The 22,541-nt window shown below is 43.2% G+C and overlaps 2 protein-coding genes across 14 annotated transcripts in view; one reads left to right on the top strand and one right to left on the bottom strand.

Moving 5' to 3' along the window:
* Positions 1-22,541, bottom strand: part of GAPVD1 (GTPase activating protein and VPS9 domains 1) — a 111,611-nt gene that overhangs the window by 88,624 nt on the left and 446 nt on the right. For 6 of the 13 annotated variants that reach the window (XM_054502310.2, XM_054502304.1, XM_054502312.2 and 3 more), the window contains exon 2: positions 12,767-12,815. The exons of the other annotated variants lie outside the window; for them this stretch is intronic. The gene's annotated coding sequence lies outside the window, so the exon portion shown is untranslated. The remainder of the gene's footprint in view (positions 1-12,766; positions 12,816-22,541) is intronic. 13 annotated transcript variants of the gene reach the window in all.
* Positions 20,418-20,858, top strand: LOC129043548 (small ribosomal subunit protein eS10-like). Its single transcript, XM_063650139.1, has one exon. It carries the CDS (start codon positions 20,418-20,420, stop codon positions 20,802-20,804), a length of 387 nt encoding a protein of 128 aa, XP_063506209.1. The 3' UTR covers positions 20,805-20,858.

Below are 22,541 nucleotides of genomic sequence, written 5' to 3'. Positions count from 1 at the left end.
TGATCTGCCCACCTTGGCCTTCCAAAGTGTTGGGATTACAGGCATGAGCCACTAAAATCAAAATTTTTTAAAAATTAGCCAGGTGTGGTGGCAGGTGCCCATTGTAATCCCAGCTACTTGGGAGGCTGAGGCAGAAGAATCGCTTGAACCAGCAAGGAGGCAGAGATTGCAGTGAGCCAAGATCCCACCACTGTACCCCAGCCTGGTTGACAGAGCGAGACTCCATCAAAAAAAAAAAAAAGCCAATTATCTTTAAGAGCATTATGAGTAATATAGTCTGCTTCATCCACACACATACATTAATGTATCTAATTCAAGACAATCTAATTAAAAATTACACAATAACATCTAAATATAATATAGTATGCTGAATGGGATCCTGAACAGAAAAAGGACACTAGGTAAAAACTGAGGAAATTGGAATAAAGTATGAACCTTATTTAATGATAATGTATCGATATTAGTTCACAATATTGTAACAAATTGTCATAATTGAAACAAATGTACTATGCTAATATAAGATGTTAATAATATGAAGACTTGATCTTGATGCTGTCTCTGTACCATCATCTCAATTTTTCTGTAAAGCTAAAATTGTTATAAAAAATAAACTCTAGGTTGGGCACAGTGGCTCCCACCTGTGATCCCAGCACTTTGGGAGGCTGAGGCAGGAGGACTGCTTGAGGTCAGGAGTTCATAACCAGCCTGAACAATATAGCAAGACTGTGTCTCTACAAAAATAATAAAAATTTAAGTCTACCTTTTAAATTAAACAAATAATATACTTCTAAATTCAAGTATCTGGGTTTGCAACTTTTTTCAGTAAGAAAAATTATACAAACGTGAGAGCAGCATTTGAACACTGTAATTATCACAATCTCTAACCACCACTGCCTAGAAAAGGGAACGGCTCCCATATGACATTCCAGAACCCATTAACATCTGTTAACACATTATGGTGTTTATCACACTAAAAATATTTTTTCTTTCAGTTCACTGTGATCACAAATGAAACACAGAAACTTCATGAAACAAAATTTCCATAGCTATATTACATTTGCACTAATTTCTGATCAATCGAAGCAAAGGAAATATATTTTCCAGCCAGAATAGTTTAAGAAAAGCTACTTTTTATATTGACTTCCACCTAATAGCAAATCTTTTTTTAGGCTATTAGAAGTAGTAACAGTTGGCTGGGCACGTTGGCTCACGCCTATAATCCCAGCACTTTGGAAGGCCGAGGTGGGCGGATCACGAGGTCAGGAGATCGACGCCATCCTGGCTAACACGATGAAACCCTGTCTCCACTAAAAATACAAAAAATTAGCTGGGCGTGATGGCGAGCGCATGTAATCCCAACCACTCGGGAGGCTGAGGCGGGAGAATGGCGTGAACCCAGGAGGCGGAGCTTGCAGTGAGCCAAGATTGAGCCACTGCACTCCAGTCTGGACAACACAGCGAGACTCCGTCTCAAAAAAAAAAAAAAAAAAAGTAGTAGTAACAGTTGAGCTTGAAGAGTTTTAACTGGTCAGCAGTAAATAAGGGTGCTTAGGAAATAAAAACAGTAATAACTACCACACATTTCAGGCCTACCAGGTGCTAGACACCAACTACGGGCTTTTCATGGATGGTCTCATTTATTCTTCTCATTTATTTATTTATTTTATTTTATTTTTTTGAGATGGACTTTTGCTCTTGCTGCCCAAGCTGGAGTGCCATGGCGCAATCTTGGCTCACCACAACCTCCGCCTCCTGGATTCAAGCAATTCTCCTCCCTAAGCCTCCCAAGTAGCTGGGATTACAGGCATGCACCACCACGCCTGACTGATTTTGTATTTTTAGTGGAGACGGGGTTTCTCCATGTTGGTCAGGCTGGTCTTGAACTCCTGACCTCAGGTGAGCAGCCCGCCTTGGACTCCAAAAGTGCTGGGATTACAGGCGTGAGCCACTGTGCCCGGCTCTTCTCATTTATTCTATATAACATTCCTGAAATAGTTGTAATAACTATGTTTTGGCCAGCGCAGCAGCTCACACCTGTAATCCCAGTACTTTGGGAGGCCGAGGTTGAGTGGATCACCTGAGGTCGGGAGTTCAAGACCAGCCTGGCCAACATGGTGAAACTCCCATCTCTACTAAAAATACAAAAATGAGCCAGGCATGGTGGCGCATACCTGTAATCCCAACTACTCAGGAGGCTGAGGCAGAAGAATCGCTTGAACTCAGGAAGCATAGGTTGCAGTGAGCCAAGATCTCGCCATTGTACTCCAGCCTGAACATCGCAGCAAGACTTCGTCTCAAAAAAAAAAAAAGTCACTGAATAAATAATAGTTCAAATAGTAAGCACATTTGGGAAAAATCATGATGTTATCTGAGGATTATGTATGGGAAAGATTTTTATATACCGATGCCTACACTTTGGCAGAACTGTTATTTTTTTTATTGTGCACATAATTTTCTTCAGTTTTTTGTTTTTTTTTTTAATTTTAATTTTAATTTTTATTTTTTTTTTGAGATGAAGTCTCACTCTGTCGCCTAGGCTGGAATGCAATGGCACGATCTCGGCTCACTGCAACCTCCGCCTCCCGGGTTCAAGTGATTCTCCTGTCTCAGCCTCCATAGTAGCTGGGATTACAGGCGCCCACCACCACACCTGGCTAATTTTTGTATTTTCAGTAGATATGGGATTTCACCATATTGGCCAGGCTGGTCTCGAACTCCTGACCTCAGGTGATCCGCCCGCCTTGGCCTCCCAAAGTGCTAGGATTACAGGAATGAGTCACTGTGCCCAGCCGTGACTGCCATTTTTTAAATGACCTGCTATAATGTTATCTCTTGCATTTTATCAATCAAATAATTTTAATGTGAGCTTTTTTTTTTTTTTTTTTCCCAGACAGCATCTTGCTCTGTCACCCAGGCTGCAGTACAGTGGCATGATAATGGCTCACTGCAGCCTTGATGTCCCAAGCTCAAGCAATCTTCCCACTTCAGCCTCCCAAGCAGCTGGGACTACAAGCATGTACTACCACATCCAGCTAATGTTTGTATTTTGTGTAGAGATGAGGTTTCACCACATTGCCCAGACTGGTCTCGAACTCCTGAGCTCAAGCAATCTTCTTGCCTCGGCCTCCCAAAGTGCTGGGATTACAGGCATGAGTCACCTTGCCTGGCCTAATGTGGGCATTTTATTTATTTATTTATTTTGAGATGTAGTCTTGCTCTGTCGCCCAGGCTGGAGGGTAGTAGCATGATCTTGGCTCACTGCAACCTCCACCTCCCAGGTTCAAGTGATTCTCCTGCCTCAGCCTCCCAAGTACCTGGGATTACTGGCACCCACCACCACGTCCGGCTAATTTTTGTATTTTTAGTAGAGATAGGGTTTCACCATGTTGGCCAGGCTGGTCTTCAACTCCTGGCCTCAGGTGACCCGCCCAACTAGGCCTCCCAAAGTGCTGGGATTACAGCCATAAGCCACTGCACCCGGCCTAATGTGAGAACTTTAAATTATCCACCACTTTTCAGGGACTTAACCAATCCATACAATAGATGACCGTCTCTTGCAAGTATTTTTTACAAATATCATGTTGAATCACGACAATTTGTTTACATTTACTTACTCCCTTCAGCGCAGGAGCAGTTTCTTGCTCATTTTATGTTTTGTGAAATTACATGATCTAAAAATTGTCAGGCATTAATAATATACTAAAATAATGAGTTCATTCTCATTCCAAAAAATTGACAAGTTCACGTACAGTGGCTCACGCTTATAATCCCAACACTTCGGGAGGCTGAGGCAGGAGGATCACTTGAGCACAGTAGTTCAAGGCCAGCCTGGGCAACATAGTGAGACTCTGTTTCTATAAAAAAATTTAAAAATTAGCTGGGTATGGCATGCACCTGGAGTCCCAGGTACCTGGGAGGTTGAGGTAGGAGGACTGCTTGAGCCTGGGAGGTCAAGGCTACAGTGAGCTGTACTCCAGTCTAGGAGACAAAGCAAGACCCTGTCTCAAAAAAAAAAAAGAACAGACAAGCATAATACGCTTTACTTAACACACTTCCTTCACTCATTCATTCAACAGATGTTAATTATTAAATACCTCCTATGTGCTAAGCACTGATGAACAAGACAGGCAAGGTCTGATCTTGACAGAGGGCATATTACCTTAGGGATACTGAAGGATACACAATATATTAGGGATACATGACTTTTCAGTGCCAATTTCTACTAGTTTTCACAAACTACACTTCTATACATTCTGTTTTTAGAGCCCTGTGTCCACTCCTTTCATTGGCCAGTTAAATCACACTTAGGTATCAGGGTGTAGCTCAAACCAAGTACAGTCCCTTGACTCAGATATTTCCTCATTTGGGTTCATCTCTCCCACAGCACTTTATATTGTTTGCAACAAAATGTTGTTTTTACAACAAAACTCCAAGTTTCCTGAAGTAGGGACATTGTCATGCCGGTATCCCCATTACTTAGCACAGTGACTGGCATTTAGCAGGTGCTGAATGAATGTTTGAATTTATAATTAATTTTAAAAATGACTGACTGATAAAGAGCAATGCTCCAATTAGGAATCAGTCAAGCTGCTACTTAGTTCCAAAATTATTAGAAAACATTATTAGAAAACTGTAATTAAGGCTGGGCATGGTAGCTCACACCTATAATCACAGCACTTTGGGAGGCCCAAGTGGGAGGATCGCCTGAGGCCAGGAATTCAAAAGACCAGCCTGGACAACATAGAGAGACTCCATATTTATGGAAAAAAAATTTAGGAAATTAGCTAGGCGTGGTGGCATGCACCTGTAGTCCTAGGTTCTCAGGAGGCTGATATTAGAACACTGCTTGAGCCCATGAGTTTGAGGCTGCTGTGAGCTGTGATGGTCCCACTGCTCTTCATCTCAGGCAAGAGCGAGGCCCTGTCTCAAAACAAAAAAACCTGCAACTAAATTTAGTTGAAAATATCTTCTCACATTCCAATGAGCATATCTGAAATTTGTTTGTGTGTTTTGAGACAGGGTCTCACTCTGTTCTCCAGGCTAGAGTGCAATGGTGCACTCTCGGCTCACTGCAACCTCCACCTCCCAGGCTCAAGCAATTCTCCTGCCTCAGCGTACTGAGTAGCTGGGACTACAGGCGTACACCATCACGCTCGGCTAATTTTCGTATTTTTTGTAGAGATGGGGTTTCACCATGTTGCTCAGGCTGGTCTCAAACTCCTGAGCTCAAGTGATCCACCTGTGTAATCCCAAAGTGCTGGGATTACAGGTGTAACATTTTTATTAAAGACTGGAAAGATATTTCTTCAAAATTAGGCAGTAAATATTTAATGAGAAAAAATTTGAAACAAGTGACATTTTAGTATCTTTAGTCAGTATTATTTGGTTTTTCATATGTTTTGTTTTGTTTTGAACTCTGGCCTACAGAATAGTTGGTATATTTGAAGCAAGAGTGAAACACTGTAGAAAAAAGAAAGGGCTTACTACCAACTAACCTTGCCTGGCACAAGTACAAGGAATTGAAAGGCAAATTACTTTGAAAATACAGGTAATATAAGGCCAGATAGTATTCACAGTTCAAATCAACACAACAACAGACTTCTTGTGACAACAACAGAATTCTGGAAGATGTCAAAAGTAAACGAAATCCAAACAGATTATTGATTTTACCCTCAATACACTAATTTTCCAGAGCTAAAGAAGACAGAGTAACTACAAAAATAATTAAACTCATTCATAATAAATGGTTTGTGGGTTAAGCTCGGATTTTATTATACAACTCAACTGAGACAATATCAATACACATGAATAGCTAATATGCATTATTTAGGAAATACTAATGTTCCATGACTATTCCAATTCAAAACCCTTGACTTTTTATATAACTTGAAATGATTACTAATGAAATTTGCAATGTTAAACAAGATTAAGTTTGTCTTTTTATTTTTTCTTTTGAGACAGAGTCTCACTCTGTCCCCCAGGCTACAGTGCAGTGGCTAGATCACAGCTTACTGAAACCTCGACCTCCTCGGGCTCAGGTGATCATCCTACCTCCTCAGCCTCCCGCCGAGCAAGCTGGGACTACACGCATGCGCCACCATGCCCAACTAACTCTTGTATTTTTTGCAGAAACAGGGTTTTGCCACGTTGGCCAGGCTGGCCTCAAACTCCTGGGCTCAAGCAATCCACCCAGCTCGGTCTCCCAAAGTGCTGGGACTACAGGCCTGAGTCACCATGCCTGGCAACAAGATTAAGTTTGAAAGGCATTAAGTTAAATAAGTAATGGTACACTCAAACCATGTAGAAAGATGTCCATTGAAAAAATAAACAATTTAGGTTGGGCGTGGTGGCTTACGCCTGTAATCCCAGCATTTTGGGAGACCCAGGTGGGTGGATCACCTGAGGTCAGGAGTTCAAGACCAGCCTGGCCAGCACAGGGAAACCCCCTCTCTACTAAAAATACAAAAATCAGCCAGGCATGGTGGCAGGCTCCTGTAATCCAAGGTACTTGGGAGGCTGAGGCAGAAGAATCACTTGAAGCCAGGAGGCAGAGGTTGCAGTGAGCCGAGATCACACTATTGCACTCCAGCCTGGGTGACAAGATGTCTCAAAGAAAAAATTTTTTTTAATTTAAAAATTGAAAAAAATTAAAACAAAAAACAGCAACAACAACAAAAAAGAAAGATGTCCATCAGACATCATTAAGTGAAAAGAGCAAACTGCAAAACAATATGCATAAGATCCCAGAGGCAGTCTAGGAGTTAAACGCTGGAGCAAGAGTACCTGGGCTCGAGTCTCAGGTTTGCCACTCCCTAGCTGTGCAATCTTTAGCTAGTTACTTTACTTCTCTATGACTCAGTTTCTTCATCTGCAAACACATATACCAGAACCTACTTCATAGGGTATGTTCACAGGTTTTGGAAAGTTAAATGAATTAAAATGAATAAAGTGGCCAGGCGCAGTGGCTCACGTCTATAATTCCAGCACTTTGAGAGGCCAAGGTGGATGGATCACCTTAGGTTGGGGGTTCAAGACCAGCCTGACCAACATAGAGAAACCCGTCTCTATTAAAAATACAAAATTAGCTGGGCGTGGTGGTGCACGCCTGTAATCCCAGCTACTCGGGAGGCTGAGGCAGGAGAATCGCTTGAACCCAGGAGGCAGAGGTTGCAGTGAGCCAAGATTGCACCATTGCACTCCAACCTGGGCAACAAGAGTGAAACTCCATCTCAAAAAAAAAAAAAAAAAAAATGTACAAAGCACTTATTATATATCATGTCAATTATAATTTTGGGGGAAAATAATTCAAATCAAATGGTAAGTGCGTGCATATGTGAGAAAGAAAACCCTTCTTTTTTTTCCATTGTTTTTAGGTTTTTTTTAAAAAACAAAGAACAGGCCGCAGATAGTGGCTCACATCTGTAGTCCCAACACTTTGAGAGGCCGAGGCTGGCAGATCACTTTAGGTCAGGAGTTCAAGACCAGGCTCGCCAACATGGTGAAACCCCGTCCCTACTAAAAATACAAAAATTAGCTGGACGTGGTGGCGTGAGCCTGTAATCACAGCTACTTGGGAGGCTGAGGCAGGAAAATCGCTGGAACCGGGGAGGCAGAGGTTGCAGTGAGCCAAGATTGCACCACTGCATTCCAGCCTGGCCAAGTGCAGGCTCCTGAGCTCAAGTGACGGAGCGCTACTCCGTCTTAAGATAATAATAATAATAAATAAATAAAAAGAAAAAACAAAGAACATTTATTACTTAAGTAGTTTTTTTTTAAAAAAAGAAAAGCACCTCAGCCTTAGCGCCATTTTCTTGGAAACCTCTGCGCCATGACAACCAAGTGGAGGAAGAAGTGAATATGCAAAAGAAGAAAGATGAGGCAGAGGTCCAAGAAAACCGCTAGCTTGTTGCACCGTAGAGGCCACAGGAGCAGAAACATGGAATGCCAGATGCTGGGGATGCTGGTACAAGTTGTGGGGCTGCGTGCTACTGTCTAGAGCTTGTCTCAATGGATCTAGAACTTAATCGCCCTCTGATCACCGATCACCTGAGACCCACCTCCCTCATAACCAAAACTGCCCATGTTGGTCCTCTGCCCTGGACCTGTGACATTCTGCACTATTTCTGTGTTTCCTTATGGCCAAGTATAACATCCATACAATAAATCACCTCTTCTGCAGTCTTAGCTGAAGAATTAAAAAAAAAAAAAAAAAAAAAGAAAAACAATAAAAATTTGGCACCAAGCTCTTCCCTGCTGAAGATCTACTAGTGCAATTACTGAAACACTCAAGACGAGACAAATTCTGTAAAAATGAGAAAATTTTCAAGTGCCACAAAAAGGGCATAGTACTTAACTTCAAAATAAGACATAGTTCAACAATAACAAGCTACACACTAATAAGCAGAACTGCAATGGCATTAAAATTATACCCCATTATTTCCCAGAGGAAACAAATAACATAGAAGTATCCAACCAATCTAGAAATGGGTGCCTATCTGCAACTTTCACAATTAGATAAACCTCCATTAATTGTATGAGTGTGAAATTAAATACCACCGAATCTAATTTAATAATCTCTAATGACAACTCAGTAAGATATATATAAATCTGGAGATCAAGATAAACCAAGTAACTAAGAACAATCTAAAATCCTTAGAATACTGTAAACTTAGAGGAAGTTTTCACAACCCCCATGCTTTGAGGAAGCTTTGGTTCCCTGGATAAACTTAGCTGCTTCCATAAATACAGCGGGTACACAAAACAACCGAATGAAGGAGCAGAAAGAGAACTTTGAGCCTCAGCTGCATTTTTGCTGAGCTGTAATACTGGTAAAGCCTGTTTCAAGATCCAAGAGTCCACCCTCAAAATTAAAGAATGTAAACAGAAGGCTGTCATGTACATTTCATCACATTTACCAGAGTGGTGTTTCACAAAAATTATACACATTCATTATCAAACTTCAAACAGCGTTACTATCATTACTGTGGTTCTACCCAAAAGAAACCTCCTAGTCAACAATATTATCCAGTTTGTTAAAATAGGTTTTCAAAAAGAAATCAATCATTAAGATGTCTCTATAGAATTATGGAATTCATAATTTCAAATAATGTGCATAATGCCTAAGAAAAAGAGAACGAATCCAGTAAATGTCAGCTATTACCATTACTATTATCATGGTAATGTTTTCAAACTAAGGAACAGAAACTTATTCATGGAGAGGCCTTAATAAGAAGTTACTTTATCAGAATCCAAGTTGGCCTATCACAGCCTGCAACAGTTAGATATTAAAAGGACTTTGTTTTAGAGGAATCAAAGTTAGATTCCTTGGGTTCCAAAGGAGTTAGTAAAGATGAAATAATCTCTGCATAAAGAATTAATGCATTTTTGGCTGGGCGCGGAGGCTCACGCCTGTAATCCCAGCACTTTGGGAGGCCGAGGCGGGTGGATCACGAGGTCAGGAGTTCAAGACCAGCCTGGCCAAGATGGTGAAACCCCTTCTCTATTAAAAATAAAGAAATTAACCAGGCAGGGTGGCAGGCGCCTGTAATCCCAGCTACTCGGGTGGCTGAGGCGAGAGAATCGCTTGAACCCAGGTAGCAGAGGTTGAAGTGAGCTGAGATCACACCACTGCACTTCAGCCTGGGGGACAGAGTGAAACTCCATCTCAAAAAAAAGAATTAATGTAGTTTTTCCAAAGTTTTTCTGGTACAGAAATCTGTATTTTTAAACATTTGGCAATTCAGCCTTAAATGTTATAACTTTTAGACCTAATGCATTTTTGTAAAGTAGTCAAGATAATGGAAGTAAGTAAATATAAATAACACAAGTAAAACAAAGGGATAGATTAGAATTCTGCATTAGAAAGTGAAAGGAGGGCCAGGTGCGGTGGGTAAGCCCAGCACTCGAGGTAGGTGGATCACTTGAGGTCAGGAGTTCAAGACTAGCATGGCTAACACGATGAAACAATGTCTCTACTAAAAATACAAAAATTAGCCGGGTGTGGTGGTGGGTGCCTGTAATCCCAGCTACTTGGGAGGCTGAGGCAGGAGAATCGCTTGAACCCGGGAGGCAGAGGTTGCAGTGAGCCAAGATCAGGTCACTGCACTCCAGCCTGGGAAACAGAGCAAGAGTCCGTCTCAAAAAATAAAAAATTTTAAAAAAGTTAATCTAAGTCCAAAAAATGTAAGTATTTGTTAAAATTAAGATTGTCTGGTGGGATAATACTACACTCTGATCCTAGGAAAAAGGAAAAAGGCTAATATGCCTTGACTAATTTTGTTTTGTCTTTTTTCTGATAGAAAAACCATGTGGGTTTAATCCTTCCAAAGATTCACAGAAAATAAATAACAACACATAAATTGGTAAGGAAAAAAAAAGAACTAAACACGTCTGACAACATGCTTTCTACTAGTCTCCAGCGTGGGTGTACCGGCATTATAAGGGAGCAAGACCAAGCAAGCACCTTTTCGGACAGACATCTTAGATTAACAAACAGACAGTATCTGTTTATACACTTACAAGAGTATATTTAAAGCCTATATTTTTTAAATGGCTTACAAAAAAGGTATATAAAAACATAATTTTGGCCACATACACAAAGAGTATTAGAATTAAATTATACTTTTATGCTCCTTCTTTCAGACACAAGCATTTATCAGGTATCTGGTTCATCTTCAAACTCAAAAAAAAAAATTATAGAAACCCCTATGAAGTCTGTTAAGTCCTTTACTCAACCATTATTTTATTTTATTTTTTTTTTGAGATGGAGTTTCACTCTTGTTGCCCAGGCTGGAGTGCAATGGCACGATCTCGGCTCATCGCAACCTCTGCCTCCCACTCCCAGGTTCAAGCGATTCTCCTGCCTCAGCCTCCTGCCTCAGCTGGGATTACAGGCATGTGCCACTACACCTGGCTAATTTTCTACTTTTACTAGAAACGGGGTTTCTCCATGTTGGTCACGCTGGTCTCAAACTCCTGACCTCAGGTGATCCACCCACCTCAGCCTCCCAAAGTGCTGGGATTACAGGCGTGAGCCACTGCACCCGGCCTCAACCATTCACTTATATATATATTAAATATTAGAAACTGAAGTATCAAGATATTCACCACTTCCTCTGACCACTGTATTACACAGTTTTAAACTGGGTTTCAGCTTTGAAACAAAAAATAACCACCCTTCTGAAATGTTTTTACAAAATCATAATACATATTGAAACATATCCAGAAAAGTTAGAAAATATAGGTAAGCATAAAGAAGGAAAGATCCTTTTGTTTTTGTTTTTTTGAGACAGACTCTAGCTCTGTCACCGAGGCTGGAGTGCAGGGGCACAATCTCAGCTCACTGCACACTCTGCCTCCCAGGTTCAAGCAATTCTCCTGCCTCAGCCTCCCAAGTAGCTGGGACTACAGGTGTGCGCCACCATGCCCAGCTAATTTTTTTATTTTTAGTAGAGACGGGGTTTCTCCATGTTGCCCAGGCTGGACTCAAACTCCTGACCTCAAGTGATTCACCCACCTCGGCCTCCCAAAGTGCTAGGATTACAGAGATGAGCCACCATGCCTGGCCAGCAGTAAAGTTAAACTGACTATAATCTTAGTTACCAGAAATCAAACAGCTAGGTGCCTAAAACTTATTCTAAAATGTGTATACAGTAAAAAAATTGTTGGTCCTAGTTCCTTTACAAATTAAAACATCTGCCCAGGCATGGTGGCTTACGCCTATCCCAGCACTTCCAGAGGCCAAGACGGGCAGATCACTTGAGAGCAGGAGTTCAAGACCAGCCTGGCCAACATGGTAAAACCCCGTCTCTACTAAAAATAAAAAAAATTAGCCGGACATGGTGGCAGGCACCTGTAATCCCAGCTACCAGGGAGGCTGAGGCAGGAGAATCACCTGAACCTGGAAGGCAGAGGTTGCAGTAAGCAGAGATCACGCCACTGTACTCCAGCCTGGGCAACAGAGCGAGACTCTGTCTCAAAAAAAAAGCCAGGCACAGTGGCTCATGCCTGTAATCCCAGCACTGCGGAAGGCTGAGGCAGGTGGATCACCAGAGGTCAGGAGCTCAAGACCAGCCTAGCCAACATGGTGAAGCCTTGTCTCTACTAAAAATACAAAAAGTTAGCAGGGTGTGGTAGCACCTGTAATCCCAGCTACTAGGGAGGCTGAGGTTCAGTGAGCCGAGATGGCGCCACTGCACTCCAGCCTGGGCGACAGAACGAGACTCCAACTCAAAAAAAAAAAAAACAAACAACAAGAACAAAAACTAAAATATCTTGAAAAGGATTACTTAAGGAGTTAAAGTTGAAAATAATTCTATGCAAGCACAAGTTTAGGCAGTTCAAGTGTAAAAAATACGTAACTGAAATCCTTCTTGCTTAACAGAAAATTAACTCCAGAGAAGGAAATATGTATGACAAAAAAACAGCCTCCAAAAAGTTGAAGGAAAAAAAAATACTCAACTAAACATTTGAAAATTATTTTTTCAAGTACTAGTCTGTCCAAAGCAAATAAGAAGGACTCAGCTGGGCAAAGTAGCATGCTCCTGTATTCCCAGCTACTCAGGAGGCTGAGGCAGGAGGATCGCTCTGTTCAGGCCAGGAGTTTGAGGCTGCAGTGAGCTATGATGGCACCACTGCACTCTGACAACAGAGTGAGAATATGTCTTAAGAAAAAAGGATTCCACTTATATAAAAATTAAAAACTGTAGCTGTATGCAAACTTAAAAAAATAATTATCTTAAAAAATTATTTTTAAATCATACTTTACCTTTGAGATTCCTAGAATGTATAACCAACTCTCTCCAGTACACTTACTCCTAAAGAAAAAAAAAAGGAAAAAGGAAAAAATAATAAACTGAATGTCTTATCACTGGAATGTACCTACTTTCGCTATTAAACTATCTACAAACATTACAAGTAGCTGGGCGCAGTGGCTCATGCCTGCAATCCCAGTACTTTGGGAGGCCGAGGCAGATGAACTACTTGAACTCAGGAGTTCAAGACCAGTGTGGGCACCTCTACAAAAAATACAAAACTTGTATTTAAAACTCGTCTGGTCAAACAAAAATAAAATACAAAATACAAAAGTTAGCCAAGCATGGTGTCATGTGCCTGTGGTCCCAGCAACTCAGAAGACTGAGGCAGAGGTGGAGGCTGCAGTGAGCTGTGATAGCGCCACTGCACTCCAGCCTGCATGACAGACCAAGACCTTGTCTCGAAAACAAAAAAAAGAAACCAATATTAGGGGTAATTATTCCAAATAAACTAATTAAACTGAAGCATACATTTACAGAGCAGCAAGTTTTGTATTGTTAGTTGCACCAACAAAAGATCAGTACATATTGTCACAATTTCCAGAATGCCATGATCAGGTAGTGTTACCATGTAAGGTAATAAGAACTATGTGCCATCACTGGAGACCAGCTCACAAACCCTCAGTGGAGCCAGCTGCGTAAAGTGAGAAGTGACAACATTCTGACGGTGGCTAAGAAAGCCCCAGTAGAATAAAGTTCTTGTTTTTGGGGGGGGTTTTGTTTGTTTGTTGTTTTTTTTTTTTGAGATAGAGTTTTGTCCTTGTTGCCCAAGCTGGAGTGCAGTGGCATGATCTCGGCTCATTGCAACCCCAGCCTCCTGGGTTCAAGAGATTCTCCTGCCTCAGCCTCCTGAGTAGCTGGGATTACAGGTGTGAGCCACCACGCCCAGCTAATTTTTTGTATTTTTAGTAGAGATGGGATTTCATCATGTTGGCCAGGCTGGTCTCAAACTCCTGACCTCAGGTGATCCACCCACCTCGGTCTCCCAAAATGCAGGGATCACAGGTGTGAGCCACTGTGCCTGGCCGAATAAAGTTTATTTTAAAGTCTAGCAGCTAGGCATAGTGGCTCACACCTGTAATCCCAAAGATTTGGGAAGTCAAGGTGGGAGGATTGCTTGAGCCCAGGAGTTTGAGACCAGCCTGGGGAACATAGGGAGATCCTGTCTCCCCAATAAAAAAATTTTTTTTTAATTGGTCAGGCATGGTAGCTCACCCCTGTAATCCCAGCACTTTGGAAGGCCGAAGCGGGCAGTTCACCTGAGGTCAGGAGTTCAAGACCAGCCTGATCAACATGGTGAAACCCCATCTCTACTAAAAATACAAAATTAGCTGGGCATGGTGACACATGCCTGTAATCCCAGCTACTCAGGAGGCTGAGGCAGGAGAATCAGAAGGCAGAAACTGCGATGAGCTGAGATTGTGCCATTGTACTCCAGCCTGGGCGACAAGAGTGAAACTCCATCTCAAAAAATAAAAATTAAAATTAATTAACCGGGTGTGGTAGCACATCCCAATCTACTCAGGAGACTGAAGTGGGAGGACAGCTTGAGCCCAGGAGGTCGAGGCTGCAATGATCCCTGATAGCGCAACTGAACTCCAGCCTAGACAACAGAGCAAGACCTTGTCTCAAAATTCAAATTCCTAGGCTCAAGTAATCTGACCATCTTGGATTCCCAAAGTAAAATGTGCATCTTCTATATGTAAAGTAAACATGGCAAAATGTTAACAGCAAATCTAGGTGAAGGGTATATGAATGTTTACTGAACCACTCTTCTGTAGGCTTACAATTTTTCAAAGAGTTGCAAAAACAATATTTAAAAGTTATGGATTACAAAAAAACAAAGCCTGCCGGGTACAGTGGCTCATGCCTGTAATCCCAGCCCTTTGGGAGGCCGAGGCAGGCGGATCACTTTAGGTCAGGAGTTCAAGACCAGGCTTGCCAACATGGTGAAACCCCATCTCTACTAAAAATACAAAAAATTAGCCAGGTGTGGTGGCACGTGCCCATAGTACCAGTTACTCAGGAGGCTGAGGCAGGAGAATCTCTTGAACCCAGGAGGGGGAAGTTGCAGTGACTTGAGATGGCGCCACTGCACTCCAGCCTGGACCACAGAGCAAGACTCTGTCTCAAAAAACAAACAAAAAGAAAAAAACAAAACGAACAGCAGAAAATAGGGAAAGATACAAAGAATAATTTAGCATGTATATTCTGCCTCCCAGAATTAACTGTTAATTGTCACAGTAGTGTCTAGTCTCAAAAAAAATTATAGATATCCTCAAAAGAAATTATAGATAACGGGCTGGGCGCGGTGGCTCACGCCTGTAATCCCAGCACTTTGGGAGGCCGAGGCAGGTGGATCACAAGGTCAGGAGATCGAGACCATTCTGGCTAACACAGTGAAACCCCGTCTCTACTAAATATACAAAAAATTAGCTGGGCATGGTGGCGGGCACCTGTAGTCCCAGCTACTTGGGAGGCTGAGGCAGGAGAATGGCGTGAACCCGGGAGGCAGAGCTTGCAGTGAGCCAAGATTGCGCCACTGCACTCCAGCCTGAGCAACAGGGCGAGACTCCGCCTAAAAAAATAAAATAAAATAAAATAAAATAAAAATTAGCCTGGCATAGTGGCGCATGCCTATAATCCCAGCTGCTCAGGAAGCTGAGGCAGGAGAAACGCTGGAACCCGGAAGGCGGAGATTGCAGTGAGCCGAGATCCCGCATTTGCACTCCAGCCTGGGCAACAAGAGCAAAACTCCGTCTCAAAAATAAATAAATAAATAAATTATACAGATCATCCCCTTTGCCACTACCTCCCATTTGTATTCCCTTATAGACGTGAAATTATAGAGTATGCCTATTTTCAACTTTACTAAGGGCTGCAAATACTGTCTCCAAAAGCAGCTATACCAGTTTACACTCAACCAACAGTTTTTTTTCTCCTCCCAACAGTAACCGGTAGCAGTTTCTTTTTTTTTTTTTTTTTTTATAAATTTTTTCTTTTTTAATAGAGACAGGGGTCTCACTTTGTGGCCCAGGCTGGTCTTGAACTCCCGGGTTCAAGGACTCAAGTGGCCCTCAATCTCCAAAAGTGCTAAAATTATAGGCATGAGCTACCACATCTGGCCAGTAGTTTCAAAATTACCATTTTTGCTACATCTTCACCAACATTTGATATCGCCAGACATGAAATTTTTTTTTTGGCCGGGCGCGGTGGCTCACACTTGTAATCCCAGCACTTTGGGAGGAGGCCGAGGTGGGCAGAACACGAGGTCAGGATATCGAGACTATCCTGGCTAACACGGTGAAACCCCGCCTCTACTAAAAATACAAAAAATTAGCCAGGCGTGGGAGCAGGCGCCTGTAGTCCCAGATACTCTGGAGGCTGAGGCAGGAGAATGGTGTCAACCCGGGAGGCGGAGCTTGCGGTGAGCCGAGATCGCGCCACTGCACTCCAGCCAGGGCGACAGAGCCAGACTCCGCCTCGAAAAAAGGAGTCTGGCTCTGTCGCCCTGGCTGGAGTGCAGTGGCGCGATCTCGGCTCACTGCAAGCTCCGCCTCCCGGGTTCAAGGGATTCTCCTGCCTCAGCCTCCCAAGTAGCTGGGATTACAGACATGCGCCACCACACCTGGCTAATTTTTTATTTTTAGTAGAGACGAGGTTTTGCCATGTTGGCCAGCCTGGTCTCGAACTCATGACCTCAGATGATCCGCCCATCTCGGCCTCCCAAAGTGCTGGGATTACAGACGTAAGCCACTGCACCCAGCCCAGACATGAAAATTTTATCAATCTGAGGTGAAAAACATTAGATTTTTTATCAATCTGAAGTATCAATCTGATACATTTTCACTTATTTTGGCTTTCACTTCCTTGATTACTAATCAGTTACACTGATTATAATTCAATGCTAATTCTAGCACCAATACCCCTTTCTAGAGCTCCTTTGCTTTCATTTTGACAGAAGCAAATTTGTGGCCCTCAACATACTGAATAAGAGAGCAATTAAGAAACAATGCAGCTGGGTGCGGCCTGTAATCCCAGCACTTTGGGAGGCCAAGGCGGGCAGATCATGAGGTCAGGAGTTCAAGACCAGCCTGGCCAATATGGTGAAACCCCGTCTCTACTAAAAAATACAAAAATTAGCCTGCCATCATGGCACCCGCCTGTAGTCCCAGCCCAGGAGGGAGACTGAGGCAGGAGAATCGCTGGAACCCGGGAGGCAGAGGTTTCAGTGAGCCAAGATCACACCACTGCACTCTAGCCTGGGAGACAGAGTAAGACTCCCTCTCAAAAAGAAGAAAAAGAACAGAAAAAGAAACAATGCCAGGCGTAGTGGTGCCGACCTATAGTCCCAGCTACTTGGTAAGGCTGAGGCAGGAGGATCACCTGAGTCCAGGAGTTCAAGTCCAGCCTGGGCAATGCAGCAAGACCTTGTTTCAAAAAAAAAGAAGGAAGAAGAATGAAAAGAAATAAAACAACCTAGGATCACACAGTAAAAGGTAAAAGAACCTCAGCAAAACAAGAACTTCACCTACAGACTCTCCCTTTTATTACATCATACAAAATGAAGAATAATCAAACCTACATGGTAGCATGTACTAAGAATGATTAGTCCCCATATGAAACCAAATGCTCACAAAAGCGCAACACAGTGCTGGGAAATAATTTTTTGTCTTTTAAAAAATGTAAGACGGCCAGGCGCGGTGGCTCATGTCTGTAATCCTAGCACTCTGGGGGGCCAAGGCGGGCAGATCACTTGAGGTCAGGAGGTTCGAGGCCAGCCTGACCAACATGGTTGAAACCCCGTTTCTACTAAAAATACGAAAATTAGCCAGGCATGGTGGCAGCACCTGTAGTCCCAGCTACTAGAGAGGCTGAGACAGGAGAATCACTTGAACCTGGGAGGCGGAGGTTGCAGTGAGCCGACATCGTGCCACTGCACTCCAGCCTGGGCGACAGCAAGACTCCATCTCAAAAAAAAAAAAAAAAAAAGTAAGATGAAAAATATAAGATGAAATTCAACCCAGTATGTATAATACTATTTGCAATATTTTAAATGGATGTCCTTTATTCTTAGAAAATACTTAGCTCCTCTAAACTAATTCATTCACTTATTTATTCAGCAAGTATTTAGTGAGCACCTATTGTGTGCCATCCACTATTCTGGAACAGCAGTGAAGACAAAGTATTGTCATGAAGCTGACATTCAAGGAGGAAAGAAAAAGATTAAAATACTCAATAAATATACGTACAAGTGACATAACACCAGATAGAAGCATGCTAAAAAGTAAATAAAGGGAAAGAGGACAAAGAATGACAAAGAGAGCGATGTAAGGACACAGAAAGTGACACGGAAGATCTCTCCGAGGCAGTGACTTGCAACATGGTGTGTTCAACTCAACATAAACTGTTCCAGTACCAATCATCTGCTTCATAAAATAGTTTTCTTCACCTTTTCATACTCCCCTTCATTTTTTCCAGAAAAAGCATACTGTAGTGGTTTTCTATTATTGCTATTATTTTAAAGGGGAAAAAAAATCTCCTACAAGATGTTGCCAGGTCGTCTACAAACAGGTAAAAATTTCAAGCCACATACAGTCTGAAGAAAATGTTAAGAGAGATTTGTAAGTGAGAAGGCTAATGCCAAAATGAAGCAAATAAGAATCTGAAATGGAATTTCAAGAAAATGACTTACCAACTTTTCAACTCTATAGTATGTTTACTTTCTATCGCATATGAAAATAAAGGTAATAGCAAGAGAAAAATGTCTTTTGGGTTTTTGTTTTTTTTTTTGAGGCGGAGTCTCACACTGTCTCCCAGGCTGAAGTGCAGTGGCGCGATCTCGGCTCATTGCAACCTCTGCCGCCCAGGTTCAAGCAATTCTCCGGACTGAGCCTCCCAAGTAGCTGGGATTACAGGCGACTGCCATGGCACCTGGCTAATTTTTGTAGTTTTAGTAGAGACGGGGTTTCACCATCTTGGCCAGGTTGGTTTTGAACTCCCGACCTCGTGATCCACCCACTTCTGCCTCCCAAAGTGCTGGGATGACAGGCGTGAGCCACCATGCCCGGACTTTTTTTTTTTTTTTTTTTTTTTTTTAATGGAGTTTCGTTCTTGTAGCCCAGGCTGGAGTGCAATGGTGCAATCTCAGCTCTCTGCAACATCCGCCACCTGGGTTCAAGCAATTCTCCTGCCTCAGCCTCCCAAGTAGCTGGGATTACACGTGCCTGCCACTACATCAGGCTAATTTTTGTATTTTTAGTAGAGACAGGGTTTCACCATGTTGGCCAGGCTGGTCTCGAACTCCTGACCTCTGGTGATCCACCCACCTCAGCTTCCCAAAGTGCTGGGATTACAGGCATGAGCACCATGCCTGGCCCGAAAAATTTATTTCAAGAGAGAGTCTACTGTTTTTCATTTAAAGATAGAAAAATTAGGGACGGGCGCGGTGGCTCATGCCTGTAATCCCAGCACTTTGGGAGGCCGAGGCAGGCTGATCACAAAGTCAGGAGTTTGAGACCAGCCTGGCCAATATGGCGAAACCCTGTCTCTACTAAAAATATAAAAAGTAGCTGGGCATGGTGGTGCACTCCTGTAATCCCAGCTTCTCAGGAGGCTGAAGCAGGAGAATTGCTTGAACCCAGGAAGTGGAGGTTGCAGTGAGCCGAGCTCACATCATTGCACTCCAGCCTGGGCAACAAGAGTGAAACTCCGTCTCAAAAAAAAAAAAAAAAAAAAAAAGGCCAGGCACGGTGGCTCACGCCTGTAATCCCAGCACTTTGGGAGGCAGAGGTGGCCGGATCATGAGGTCAGGAGATTGAGACCATCCTGGCTAAAACGGTGAAACCCTGTCTCTACTAAATATACAAAAAAATTAGCCGGGCGTGGTGGCAGGCGCCTGTAGTCCCAGCTACTCGGGAGGCTGAGGCAGGAGAATGGCATGAACCCAGTAGGCAGAGCTTGCAGTGAGCTGAGATCGCGCCACTGCACTCCAGCCTGGGCGACAGAGCGAGACTCCGTCTCAGAAAAAAAAAAAAAAAAATTCCACATCCATGATTTAAAGAAAACCAGCAAACAGTAAAATTTATTTTCTCAGGCTTACACTAGAGCTTACAGAGCTGCAATCCCTTGGAACTGGGGAGGTGCCTTAATACAAAAATTTAAAGGCCAACATATTCACTTCTCTTTCTTCTTCCGATTATTTTGTTCATTCCCCATTACCCTGAATGAAATATCTATGGTCTATTCTTTCAAAATGACTACTCTGGGCAGGAAGCGGTGGCTCACATCAGTAATCCCAGCACTTTGGGAGTCCGAGGCAGGCAGATCACCTGAGGTCAGGACTTTGAGACCAGCCTGACCAACCGTTGTGAAACCTTAACTCTACTAAAAATATAAAAATTATCCAGGCGTGGTGGCTGGCGCCTGTAGTCCCAGCTACTCAGGAAGCTGAGGCACAAGAATCGCTTGAACCCAGGAAGCTGAGGTTGCAGTGAGCGGAGATCATGCCACTGAACTCCAGCCTAGGCAAAAGAGCCAGACTCCGTCTCAAAACCAAATAAAAAGACTACCCTGATCCCATCCAAATCTTTTATCTCCCTGATTATGAAATTCTCTTTCGTCTACACTGTCATCCTGTCTGCCTTCAATGGTTCAAATGTTCTTCTAAGGAACCAGACTGCCATTTATGAATTCCTTTTTAAGGAGGGAGTCATGGTGGCCGAGAAGGATGTCCACATGCCTAAGCACCCAGAGCTGGCAAACAAGAACGTGCCCAACCTTCATGTCACGAAGGCCATGCAGTCTCTCAAGTCTCAAGGCTACGTGAAGGAACACTTTGCCTGGAGACATTTCTACTGGTACCTTACCAATGAGGGTATCCAGTATCTCCGGGATTACCTTCATCTGCCCCCGGAGATTGTACCTGCCACCCTACACCATAGCCGTCCAGAGACCGGCAGGCCTCGGCCTAAAAGTCTGGAGGGTGAGTGACCCGCGAGACTCACGAGAGGGGAAGCTGACAGAGATACCTACAGATGGAGTGCTGTGCCACTTAGTGCCGACAAGAAAGCTGAGGCTGGGGCTGGGTCAGCAGCTGAATTCCAGTTTAGAGACGGATTTGGTCGTGGACGTGGTCAGCCACCTCAGTAAAATTGGAGAGGATTCTTTTGCATTGAATAAACTTACAACCAAAAAAAAAAAAAAAAACAGTTCTTCTAAGTAGACTTATAAATCCAAAAAACCTTATTTCTATTTCAAGAGTTTTTTTGTTTTGTTTTGTTTTTTGAGACGAGTCTCGCTCTGTTGCCAGGCTGGAGTGCAGTGGCGTGATCTCGGCTCACTGCAACATCCACCTCCCTGGCTCAAGTGATTCTCTTGCCTCAGCCTCCCAAGTAGCTGGGATTACAGCCATGGGCAACCACACCCAGCTAATTTTTGTATTTTTAGTAGAGATGGGGTTTCACCATGTTGGCCAGGATGGTCTCGATCTCTTGACCTCAATGATCTGCCCGCCTTGGCCTCCCAGAGTATTTCAGGAGTTCTTAATCTTTTTGTGCATGGACCTCACTAGCAGTTTGGTGAAGCCTATGGTCCCTTTCTCAGATTTCTTTTAAATGCATATTTAAATACATGTCATTACAAGGGAAACCAATTATATGGAAATATTAGCAAAACAACAAACTAATATGGTAATAATATATGTACAGCCTTATTATTACATTAAATAACAATGTCTAACGGCGGGTCTAGTAACACCAGAAATTCCAAGAAGTGATAACCATAAGTGACATTCTGAGCTATCTGCAACTGTAAACAGGATACAAAAATATCCGTAATTTTTATTGATGACAAAGTCATAGGAGTTGCTAATGCTACTCTGGCTTGTTGTCCACATTCGTAACTGAAAGAAACAATAAGTTTCAGTTAGCAGTCAATAAAAATAATGATGTCATTTTATCCTTCTTCTAGTGAAAGGATCCTTCTAATTCTATCCATCAATGAACTCCAGTTTAAAACCCCTCTCTAGTTCAAAGTCCTGCTCAGAACTGATTTTCGTCATAAATTTAAAAATAAAAACACTGATTCCTCCTTTGACCTAGTTCTCATCTGAACCTATCACTATGTCTCCCTGTTTTTATGCACATTTATACACAGAACCCTGTGTGTACTTCTGTGGTTTGCCTAGCCAGCACTCATTACAATTTTGCCAGTCAACAAAAGGTGAAGTTGAAAGAAAAGGGATGGAAACAACCAACAGCTCCCTCACTTCCAGACCTCCCACAGCAAGTGGAAAGATGCCAAGTATAGTGAGTGTCTGTGTTAGGTGGGCTGCCCCCAGACCCGTGTGTCCAGCTTGTCAAGCTTCCCCGCAGCACGACATCTTTATCAGCGACACTCAGAAGACATTCCATTTCGTTCTCGCCTCCTATACTCAGTTCTCTACCTGCCGGGCCTCTAGTTTCTGGCCCCCACCCGAGGCCGCCCCGCGGTCCTCCTGTCCCTTCCCATCCCATCCCCCACGCGTCTCTCTCTCTTCTCAGTCTCAGGCCGCCCTGGCTCCTGCGCGCCGCCACATCTCTCCCCTGGGCCTAACCCAGTGTCCCCCGACCCCCACCTCGCCCGACACTGACGGAAAGAGCCCAGGACCCCGAGGTCAGTTGGACCTGACGGCCGGGCAGTCAGAGACAGGCTGCGGCCCTAGGCCGGAGCAACCCGGCCGCGAGGCAG

The sequence above is a fragment of the Pongo pygmaeus genome, chromosome 13 (genome assembly GCF_028885625.2).
Source record: "Pongo pygmaeus isolate AG05252 chromosome 13, NHGRI_mPonPyg2-v2.0_pri, whole genome shotgun sequence".
Classification (NCBI taxonomy): domain Eukaryota; kingdom Metazoa; phylum Chordata; class Mammalia; order Primates; family Hominidae; genus Pongo; species Pongo pygmaeus.
This window is presented reverse-complemented; position numbering and strand designations above follow the sequence as displayed.